We start from the raw sequence: 12,179 nt of genomic DNA, 5'->3' as shown, positions 1-12,179 counted from the left end.
TTAGTTGTCAGATTATAAAATTTGGGATAAATGTATTCATTTATTGGATAATTTTAGTCATTCATCCAGACATAGCCAAAAATCCTAAGGAGTCTTATGAGCAACCAAAAAAATAGATTTGTAAAAATCAAAAAAGATGTTGTAAAAATCAATATGCCCAAGCTTGTAAATTATACTGAAGGGAGTAAAAGTAAAGTAAAAAAGTAAAAGTAAAAGTCCCTCAGTCTGTTCTTTCTATTTTAGACACAATTTTAATAGGCTTAGTTAATCTGATTTCCTAGTCCACAGGAAATTTGAAAGGTTGGGAAGTTTTGCTGAAGGCAGGAACAATGAAAATAATTGTAAAGAATGATAGCTGGAAGCCTGAAAAAGGTCTGTAACCACACTTACTTTTGGAGTCATTGCCATATTTGAGGATGCCCATTCCTCCAACTTGTTTTATGTTTTTCCATAATTATTTGTGAGACCTCCATTATACAGTTTCTATATATGACCCTAGTTTGAGAGTAGAGGGAAAATAAACTATAATTTCATAAAATTTAGTAGACTAAGATAACTAAATTTTGCAGTAACTACTCACTTCAGACCTTACAGTTCTTACTATATTGGAGAACAGTTAATTAATTGCTGTAATTGTATATTCATATTGACTGTGATTAATCAAGAAAAGGTTAGATGATGCTAAATATACACACTCAGTAAGAATAAAAGAAAATATATAATGGATTTAGAAAGATTCCCATCCAATTTGTTTTTAAGTATTGTAATTGAAAGTGGCTGATTTCAGGCATTTGGCTTATTCACCCATGATGTCCATGTGGTTTCCCCATTGAAGCCAGATCAATAAGATGATACTGTGAAAAATCATGTGTAGCTGGGAGAATTGAAAAGATGACCTAGTCACATAGTTTTCATCATTCAGTTATTGCTAAAGTAATTATTATTAAGTTAATTTGCCAGTTCTTTAACAAGCTAACAAAGAAAGCTGTTGAGTTGCATATATTGGTTTATGTCTCTTAGGTGAACAGAAAGTGAATATATAACTAGATATACATTCAGATATTTACTTAAAATTATCATAGTAGTATTATTAGGAAAGATTTATTTGTAATTGTTATCTATTCTCATTTCTTGATTATAACTAGCTTCTGTAAGGAAACATGTTTATATTACTGCTGAAGACTACAAAATATGCTTTAATCAAAAGCTATTTAAATAGTATCACAGTTGGAACAAACTGCAGTGGTTGTCCCTATAGCAATGATCAGTTTATATAAATATTTCAAACTTGCCCTCCATCATGGATGTCTTATAAAGTGATCACAAGGATGTAGAATCTTTGAAACCAAAGTTTTTAAAATTATTTTTGGGTTAATTTTTAGTGTTTTTTATATACAGCATAAAGAAGAGAGATGGCCTTAGAGCTATTGCTCTAGGAAATTCTTTGAAGGCTAAGTTGTAAGGAAGGAATCCACCTGCATTAGTAGAGGGAGTTCCATGACAACAGTTCCTTACAAGGGAATTACCCGTAAGAGTAAAATGAAAAGTCCAGACCCTATTCTTATCCTTTGATCCATATTTTCAAATTTTTCTTAGGCAATTTTGATTTGTTTGTGAACATTGTACAATTGTTAACATTTGTAAATTTAATTAAATTGTAACATTTAATAACCACAACTTTTTAATTATAGGAAGATAGACCAAAATACCAGAAAGAGATTTTAAAGTGTTACTCATTTTGTTCTTTTTCTATTCCATTATCCTAGGTAACTTAGCCCAAGCTGAAGCAGTTGGAAGGGAGGCATTAGAATTAATACCCCATGATCATTCTATCATGTTCTCATTGGCAAATGTACTGGGGAAGTCCCAAAAATACAAGGTTTGTATTTCACTTGGTTGTTTTGGAGTTTTTTCCTAATTAACAACAGTATCTGATAAAAGCCATAAGTATTAGTTTTGCAAAATGAAATCCAAAGGTAGGCCAAAATTAGAATAAAAATATTAGTCTTAGGAATGGAATCTATCTACAGATAATTGGACAAATGGTACACTTGGTAGAACAAGATCAATTTGTTTCTTGAAGAAATTGTCCCAAAGGCAAATCTGTAGTATAAGAAATAAGTATATGTCTTTTCATGTCAAAATTCACTACTTCTGCTTGAAAAAAAAAAGACATATCAAAGGAAAGTTCTGTAATTTTAAGAGCCATGAAAAGAAAAAAAAATGCAGCTCAACAGATCTGGCTGGGTCCTCGTTTTCTACAAAGAGCAGGTTTCAGAGGGTCCTGAGGAATTCTCATTCTCTCTCTCTCTCTCTCTCTCTCTCTGTGTGTGTGTGTGTGTAATATATATATATATGCATATATTGGATGACACCTTTTACACAAAAACCATCCCATAACCCCAGGGGCATAAATGGTTTTTTGTACTTATGCTTTCCCTCTGAGATTAACTCCAATTGTTCCCATATATATCTTCTTTGTTCATAATTGTTTTGCATATTTTCTCAGACTGGGAGTTCCTTGAGAACAGGGACTTTTTGTTTAACATTTTTTGTATTCGGTGTTTGGTACATAGTGTTTATTGGGTACTTACTGTTTCTTGATATGATATTGGTTAAATGGCTAGACACAATTTCACAATATAGGAAACTGAGGTTCCTTGATCTTTGATTTGGAAATTCTAATAACTAACATTTTCTAACTCATGGTCCATTTTTTAACAGTTCCTCTTTGACCATGTTTCTCAAGTATAAGTTGATCTCTGCCTGTTCTAAGAAATAGTAATTTCAAAGGTGTTAGTTCAAATTCTCTTCACCAGATGCTCAGGGATTATAGTGTGCAACAGCTTGATAAAATTGTTTTTCCCAGAAGATGATAAATAGATGTAGATATGAAACAAGTGGAAAACAAAAAATGGTGACAACAGAGAAAATAAAATTCAAGAAAGGAAAACTTAAAATAAAAATCTTTAAGATTAATGTATGCAACTGCTTTTAAAATGTTAGGCCTTTAGAATTGAAAATGTAAACGAGAAATTTGAAAGAGCCCATAGATGTATACCGCCCCCAAATTATTTAACAGCTTAAAGCAGGAGTTCTTCCTATGACCTGTGAATTTTTTTTTAATTTTTGATAATTAAATTTCAATGTAATTGGTTTCTTTTTTAATCCTATGAGTTTTATTTGGTAAAGGGTTCCATAGACTTCTTTAGACTACTAATAGAATCCTTGTCACAAAGAAGTTTAAGAATTCCTAATCTAGGGCAGCTAGGTGGCACAATGGATAGAGCACTGGCCCTGGAATCAAAAGGACCTGAGTTCAAATGTGGCCTCGGACACTTAATAATTACCTAACTGTGTGACCTTGGGCAAGTCACTTAACCCCATTGCCTTTCAAAAACCAAAAAAAAAGAATTACTAATCTGGAGATTGTTGTTGGAAAATGGTTTTGCATCCTTTCTCCTTACCATTTTTGTCCTTATATAGTCACTAGGGCCTGGCACAGGGTCCATAGCACGTAGATATTTAATAAGTATTTGTTGAATTGAAATGATCTCTGTAGTTAATTATACTGTTCATTGCCAATTAGGTCATAAAGTACTTTGAATTTACAGTGAGTCCAGAGCAGCAAATATTTTAACTCATATATTTCAGGAGAATTTTGTCATATTGAAAGCATAATTATATGACAGGCAAACTTTTGTCCTTTCCTACTTGATGGAGGTCAACTCAATGGAGCAGAAGATAGAATGCAGAACTTGATGTCAGAAAGACATGAATGCAAATTCTGCTTCAGACATTTGGTAGTTTTGTGACCTTTTTTTAGTCTAAATTACCTCATTTATAGATGAGATGATCATAGTAACTACTAACAAGATTGTTGTGATTATCAAATGAACTAACTTAAGTGTTCTGCGTATCTTAAAGAGCTATATGAATGCTATCTGTGGGTATTCATTCTTTCCTTTGCTGCTCATCTTTTTTAACTAATGGGACTTATTCTTGATTGCTAGGGGTTTTATAGACGGTTAAAAAGGATGAATTGGTTCTTTAAGCCTTAATTTTAGAAATCTGGAATTACCAGTGTTGGCTGCAATAGAAGACTAGGTCATTTGTTGTTGGTACTCACAGAAACTCCAACTCCCTATTACTTTATTATTTCTAAACCCAATCTTTCCTTTCATCCTGCTGCTACCCAATCCACTCTTGTCCCTCTCCTCCTAAAAAAATTCAAAAAAACCCCCCAAAATTGGAATTTCAGAATTGTAAATAATTATTTTGTATTTAAAACAGTAGAAATAACTAGCAATGTGCTCTTACCCTCCCAGTCCTGTTGCCCTTTATCCAGGTCTTTTTTATGATCTTGTCTTATATTCATACCATCTCCCTTTCTTAGCTTAGACTTCCAAGGATTTCCCTCTACCAACTCAGTAGAAATCCTGCCGGTTATGCTTTGACTAACACCATCACTACCACATTAATCTTCTCAAGATGTTGTTTTAATCATTGGAATATTGTGATGGGTTTTTGTTTGTTTGTTTTGGAAGAAGAATGATGTTGGTTTGTATATAATGGTTGTAGGATAAATAATAACTTTGCAAACTGTGGGCCAAGGAGGCTAATATGCTTTTTGTTGTTGCTGTTAATTTTTTTCAGTTCCAACTCTCTCTCTCCTGCCATCCTCTTCCCCCACCCATTGAGAAGGCAAGAAATACAATACCTTTTATAGTTAATATGCTTTTAAATGATCTATACAAGTACCTTGCATTTTGACATCTCAATTATTTACTTAGGAATCTGAAGCTTTATTCCTCAAGGCAATTAAGGCCAATCCAAATGCTGCAAGTTACCATGGCAATTTGGGTAAGGAATTTTTTTTCAGTATGAATCTTACCATAATGTAATTTCTAGTGGAATAAGCTCATTTCTACCAAAGCAGCATCCAGAGAATGTTTTAGACTTACTGTATGATCTGCCCTCTAAAAACAGAAAGTAAAAAATGCATGCTTAAGGATTTCCTTCATTAGCTTTCCTTCAGTTCATTCTTTCAACCCAGTATTTCAGATTTTTAATCCTGATCATGGTTTGCCATGAACAATAAATTTATCACCAAGTAAGTAATAAAAGTTTTCACTACCATTCTCTCCACACTTAGACTGGTACTTGGATAAACAAGTCTATCAAGGAATCCATATTTGAAGCCATTTTAGCATAGTAGAGGCTTCCAAAGTTGATACTACTAGCTTTGCTTTTGAGAACCTAGTTACCCAAATGCTACTATGGGGCATTAAAATAGGACTTGTGTGGAAGCTTTAGAATATAACCTGTGTTAACTTAGAGACATATTTATTAGATAATGATTATCAGATCTAGCTATGTGTCTTTGATCCCTTGTTCCATCATGGAAAAAAAATCAGACTACTCTTTTATTTTAGGTCATATTAGCCACATATTACAGTACTAGCATGATCAGTCACTTTGCCACTGCATAGTTCTCCAACATTTAAATAGATATAGTTCAGCATATTTCTAAATTATTTCAGTTTACCTAGAACTATAAAATAGGCAAAGTTCATCTTAGATGGCTCAGTTATCTTCCCCTCTTCTTTAGTTCATACTACTTAATTCCAAGATGTAGATATTTTTCTCTACCTTTTCATTGCCCAGTTATTTTTGAAGTCCCTGTCTTTCAGCTGACAGAATAGACAACTAGATATTACTGTATCAAGAGATAGTTAGAGAAACCTTGACTCAAAAATAAATTCTCACAATTGTACATGTATGACTTCTATCAGATTCACTGTTAAGGGGTTGAGGAGGGATGGGAGGGTGGTAAAAAAAAATATGGAACTCTTAAAATTGCAAATGATGAATACTGACAACTTTACCTTTGTATGTAATTGGGAAAATATTAAATTAAAAAATTAAATAAACTATGAAAAATAAATTCAAAATATTTCATTGCAATGATAAAAATAGCCACATGCCCAGACCTAAAAGAGAATTTTAGCACAATCTAGGAAATTTAATACTAGCCTCAATAAGAGTTTGTTTTATTTTGCCCTTACCTATCTTTAACATAATTCCTTTATGTTGTTAATATAGCCCTTCTTATTTGTTTTGCAGTAGCCAAATATTAGTGCTCTATTTGGTATTGGGAATCAATTTAAGGACAGGTATATAGAAAATAGTATCAATACTGAAGATATTAAGATAAAATTATATAATAGGAGAATTTTCTTAGATCTAGTGATTTTGTTAAAGCATCAGTGCTATATTTTATTTTTTCAACCAATGATTGAAAGTTTTGCAAATTATGCAGAAAAATTTCCAATAAAAACTAATCCTTGCTGTTTCAGCTGTCCTTTACCACCGTTGGGGAAACTTTGACTTAGCCAAGAAATACTATGAAGTTTCTCTGAAGCTTGACCCTCTGGCACCAGGAACCAAGGAAAATTACAATCTACTAAAAAGAAAACTAGAACAATTACAAACAAATAGCGTTTGATCGTTCTTTTCTCTCTTCTTTGTCTACGCATGATACAGATCATTAATGTTTTATGGTTATTTTTAACCATGTAAAGAAGTTTTAGTCATGGTGTTAAAATATACCTTTTTATGAAAATAAAAATGTGAATATTCAAAAAACTATTGCAGAACCAGCAATATGTTTGTTGGAAATGTATTTTTTCAACCAACTTATAGATTCAAAGAATTCAATTCCAATACAAAGTCATTTTCTAATTTAAAAAGAAAAATAAATATCTTGTGCTTTTTTTTTAAATTTCTATCAAACCAAAATTTGCAATGGGGATGTGAAAAAATAATTAAGCATAAATGAGTACTTTGAAATAGCATTCATCATGTTAGAGAATTGATGAAATTGGCTTGAAAAAATTACACAACTATCATAAACATTGCTTTATCTGTATATTGTTTTATTTAATTACAAGTGGATGAAGTTTTTGTATTTGATCTGGTCTCTGTATAGTGTGCTATGAATACTGCTGGAAATGCTTATTTGTGTGTGTGTGTGTGTGTGTGTGTATTTAAAACAGGAAAAGAATAATTGTGCCTGAGAATTAGAAAATTCAGCTTCTTCCTCTGTTCTATATATTTTTTTCCTTTAGGAAGAAATGGCCTCATGCAATATTTGCAGATATCCCTATTTGTGTAGTAGGACATCAATGTCTTACTTTGAGTTGAGAGCTGCATTCATAAATATGAATAGTACTTTGTTTCATTTTGTAATTTACAATCCAAGGTTATCCCTTTGACTAATATGTTGCTTTGTGGACTATAGACATTGATATTTCCAAAAACTACAGGTAGTAATTTTCCTCTAAAAATAAGCCATATTATTGGAGTTTTCCAGTAATTAGGTAGAGTGGAAATCATTTAATCATACACACTGGTTGCTGATAGACTTTTTTATCAATATTATGGTATTTTTAAATTACCATATTATATGCTATTTACCCTACTGGTTCATATAATCTCTGTAATTCTTTAATCCGTAAAATTGTTATGTAAAGTGATGTGAAGTTTCTCAATATTAAATTTAAAAAATATTTATTAAGTCCCTGTGGTGTTCAAAGCATTGTGCTAGTTATTTGGCTACAAAGACAACAAAATGAAACAATCTTTCCCTCAAGGACCTTTCAATCTTCTGGGGGAAGGTGGAGGCACAGCATATAAATAATCAAATGTATATTATATACATAATAATATAAATCAAGAGGAAAGAGTGTTAATACCTGAGAGGAGTTGACTAAGGCCTTAAATAGGACATGGCACATAACCTGTGCTTTGAAGGAATTCCAGTCTTAAGGAACCACTTGTGAAAGGCATGGGAGAGTGGGAAATTTAATGTTGTTGTGCTTGGAATAGCTAGAATGGAAAATGCCTGAAGGAGAGTAGAAAATTAATACTGGAAATAACTATAGAACTTTGTCATCTAGGTAGATGTAAGTGGAGATCTGTGACTGGGCTATGCAAAGCAATCTTGAGGACATTCTCAGAGTCTGGCTGGAATTAGCAAAACTTGTCTCAAGGAACAGGAAAATTGTAATCCTCCATACAGTATAATAAATAAAATCCATTTAAAATGGGCTGTAGCTTTAATTTTCCTGTTCAAAGTAAGAACTGAATGATTAAGTTAGAATTTTGATACTAAGAATAACTGCTTACAAATCCAATTTCTTCCAGTACAATTTTTTTTTTTTTGTTTTTTAGGTTTTTGCAAGGCAAATGCGGTTAAGTAGCTTGCCCAAGGCCACACAGCTAGGTAATTATTAAGTGTCTGAGATCGGATTTGAACCCAGGTACTCCTGACTCCAAAGCCAGTGCTTTATACACTACGCCACCTAGCCTCCCCTCCAGTACAATTTTTACTACTGTGTCTCCTCCTAGGATTTCTGCAATCTCTTAGTTAATTCTTTCTAAAAGATATATTTTCTCAGAAAAAATTGGATCCTTAATTTTATCAATATATTTTATTGACATAAACTCTGCAAACCTGAATTGGGGGGGGGGGGGTTAAGTGCTTCAATAGCAAAATTGCCTTAATCCACCAAAGTGAAATGTCATCCTCAAACATGTTTAGTGGAAGCTAAAGCTAATTTTTAAAATGAGATTCAGACATCTAATTGTTAACCCTTAAAGAAGTTTTCAAAAGAAGGTAATTCATTCTATAAAGTATATATTGACATTTCCTATATTGTACCTATCTCTTTTATTCTTAATATTATAGCAAAAAGCTATCTCAATCTGATGTGTTGATGTAAAATTTCCATTTGTAAACTATGGCCAAGCACCCCAGGCTCTGGGTCCTTACATTGACAATGTTTGAATCTGAAAGCAGTCCTATGAAAATGATTTTGGCTCATATTGTCCAGACAGGTAATTCCCTCTGGAAAAGCACAAGAGATATATGGACCCCGAGTCACCATAAACTTAGATAAAAGAGTTTGCAGATTTTGTACATCATTCACGGTGGCAATGATACAGGACAGATGATTTCACCCTCAGAGAAAATTCAAAAAAAGTACAAAGGACTCTTGTTAATTCATAAAAGCTTGTCATCTCTTCACTTTCCACTTTTTCACTCTCAATTCTCTACCCAATTTTCTACTTTGGTATCAAACTCATTGCCTGCAAAATTTAAATGAGTCAGAATCAGATTAAAATGATTTAGGAAATATTTACCAAAATAAAATACCTCATTAGATAATGTTAATTTGTGATGTTCTAAATCAATATATCCTCCACCTCCTTTCCCCAAGGGATCTGTTTTTATTTGGGTTTGACACCACAACTCTAGATACAGCACCATTCTTTGCTGACTGGTTCCCAGAAAATTTTTCTCCTTCCAAAAGGTAAAGAAATTTTGAGAAATTTCCCCTTTCTCCTCAGAAGACTAAATTTTTATACTTCCCAAGATATCCCTTCTTTCTAGAAGCTTCGGGTTCATGAATTCTCCTTGATTTTCACTACCTCTCTCTTCAGGCCACATGGTTTAAAACATCTCTGCTTCTAATTTTAGCTCTTCAAGTCTAGATCCAGGAATCTTTTTTTTTAGGGTTTTTTTTTTTGCAAGGCAAATGGGGTTAAGTGGCTTGCCCAAGGCCACATAGCTATGTAATTATTAAATGTCTGAGCCCAGATTTGAACCCAGGTACTCCTGACTCCAGGGCCGGTGCTTTATCCACTGTGCCACCTAGCTGCCCCTCCCATCCAGGAATCTTTAATACTCCCAACAGAGCCCCAACTGGTTCCACCTCTGTAACTAAGAATAGTTAGTTGGTTAGTCCTTAGGGGAACCAAAGGCTATTCTCATAATTGTGATCTCTCCTACAATAAAGGACATGACTCTGCAAATGTTCCCTTTTGATAGTCCAGCATAATGAGGTAACTCAGTTTCCCTAAATGGTCTAAGCTTAGTGAATCCATAAAGCACAGTGTATTAAATGGGGATGTCCACAGCCTACTTTTGGAGAAATACTCAATTCAATAAGCAGTGGCCTCACTGCCTCTAGAATAAAATATAAACTCTTCTGCTCAGTTTTTTAAAGTTTTTTTATAACCTCACCCTAATGGTCAACATGTTTCTAAAGAGCTTGTTCTTTTAAAATGTTTTAAGCACTTTACAAAAAATAAAAATTCAGTTAATTCGGCCAAAATGTATCTTGTTGCACATCATTCTTTTCTTCTTTATACTCTACTATCTAGGCAAATTGACCTCTTTGTTCTTCATATAGCATAATCCGTCCCTTCAAGTTTTTGCACAAGTTATATTCCTGCCAGGAATGTACTTCATCCTTGATTCCATCTCCTAAAATATTCTTCCTTTTGCCTTTCCTGATACTTTTAATTATTAAAACTCCTTTCCAATCTGTTTTATACTTAATTAATTTGTAACACTGGGCATAGCAAAGACTCTTTTTCAACAATCCAAAAAGTTACTCTGCACATGGATATCATGAGAGGTCAATATTAAAATTAGAAATAAATTTTGCAGCCAAATGTGGAAAAGCTCTTTATATCAGTTAACACAAGACCTGCAGTTGACTGTAACTCAGATTATGAGTTTCTTATTGCAAAATTCAGGCTTTAGTTGAAGAAAGTAAGTAAATTCATCACATCATAGAGGTGTGCCCTAAATAACATTCCCTATAAATATGAAGTAGAAATTATGAATAGATTTTTAAGGGATTGGATCTGATAGACAATTCCTGAAGAATTAAACAGAGGCTTGAAACATACAGGAGAAAGCAACAAAAAAATCTTGAAGACAAAAGAGTAAAAAAAAGTAAAATGATATTTTATAAATAGCTGAGGAAAGAAAAGGAAAGGAGAAAAGAAAAATACCCAACTGATTGCAGAATTCCAGAGAATAACAAGAAGAGATAATAATGTTTTCTTAAATGAGTAATGCAAAGAAACAAGAAAATATAATGGGAAAGACAAGATCTTTTCAAGAAAATTAGACATAAGGGGATGTTACTTGCAAAAAAAATATTAAGAGATAAAAAGGAATGACATGAATTTACTGATGAACAGGTATCACCAATAACCATAGTAGTGTAGCTACCCATTCTAAAGAATGAAGTCAAGGCCTTAGGAAGCAAACAATAAGGTTAGAGGTAATGGAAATCCAGCTATTTAAAATCCTGAAAGATGATACAGTTAACATACTAGAGTCATTATGCCAGAAAATTTGGAAAACTCTAAAAGTGGTCCCTAGATTGGAAAACGCCAATTTACATACCAGTCCTAAAAAAAAGGGCAATGCCAGGGAATGTTCAAATTACTGAACAGTTGTACTCATTTCATACTCCAGCAAGTATAATGCTTAAGATTCTGCAAATTTGGCTTCAACAATACATGAACTGTGAATTACCAGAAGTGCAGGCTGGTTTTTGAAGAGGCAGAGGTACTAGAGACCAAATTGTCAACATTTAATGAATTATGAAGAAAGCAAGGGAGTGCCAGAAAAACGTGAATCAGAATAAAATTTGGCAAATCCACAGAGATGGGAGTATCAGATCATCTTACTTATCTTCTGAAGAATTTATATGCAATTAAAAAAAGTTAGAACCAAATATAGAACAGCTGATTGATTTAAGATTAGGAAAGGAGTGTGATAAGGCTTATCATCTTATTTATTTAATGCATATGCAGAGTATATCATGTGAAATCCAGGCTTGCCAAATCAAAAGCCAGAATTAAGGTACCTGGGAAAATATCATCTCAGAAATGGAGATGATTTCTTGGTTGGTTTTCCTTCATTCTCAAAGAGGACTTAACCATGTTAATGTAAAGTTACAGTGTGTCCTACTTTGGTTGATCAGATCAATACAAGCTTGAAATGCTACACCAAAGTTGGGGCACAAATAGGCCATGTGAACATCTGGTGCAGATTCTCTAAACTTATGCATCTAGTGTTTCAGCTTCTGCAATTCTGCTTTGCTTATGGAACAAAGTACTTTTTCTGATGACATGCCATGCTGGGAATCCCTGTGACTCCCAAGTTGCACAGTCAATTACAAAGTTCTTAGGAGGAACCTTAAGTGCCCTTATATCACTTTTTTCTGACACCATGTGTTAGTTAGCCTTGTATGCTTTCCATAAAATAGTCTTTTGGGCAAGCATATCTTTGGCATTTGATAAATGTGGCC

The 12,179-nt window shown here is 33.2% G+C and overlaps 1 protein-coding gene across 2 annotated transcripts in view; it reads left to right on the top strand.

Moving 5' to 3' along the window:
• Window positions 1–10,504, top strand: part of TMTC4 (transmembrane O-mannosyltransferase targeting cadherins 4) — an 88,478-nt gene extending 77,974 nt beyond the window's left edge. Inside the window, exons 16-19 of one of the 2 annotated variants that reach the window (XM_074191978.1) lie at window positions 1,767–1,879; window positions 4,657–4,704; window positions 4,794–4,863; window positions 6,360–10,504. In XM_074191978.1, coding sequence (XP_074048079.1) covers window positions 1,767–1,879; window positions 4,657–4,704; window positions 4,794–4,863; window positions 6,360–6,508 — 380 coding nt within the window. In that variant the 3' untranslated portion in view covers window positions 6,509–10,504. The remainder of the gene's footprint in view (window positions 1–1,766; window positions 1,880–4,656; window positions 4,705–4,793; window positions 4,864–6,359) is intronic. The other variant, XM_074191979.1, reaches the window with a different exon arrangement.
• Window positions 10,505–12,179: the final 1,675 nt, after the last annotated feature.

Source organism: Macrotis lagotis, chromosome 6, assembly GCF_037893015.1.
Source record: "Macrotis lagotis isolate mMagLag1 chromosome 6, bilby.v1.9.chrom.fasta, whole genome shotgun sequence".
Lineage (NCBI taxonomy): Eukaryota > Metazoa > Chordata > Mammalia > Peramelemorphia > Peramelidae > Macrotis > Macrotis lagotis.
Note: the sequence above shows the minus strand (reverse complement) of the source record. Positions and strands in the feature narration are given on the sequence as shown.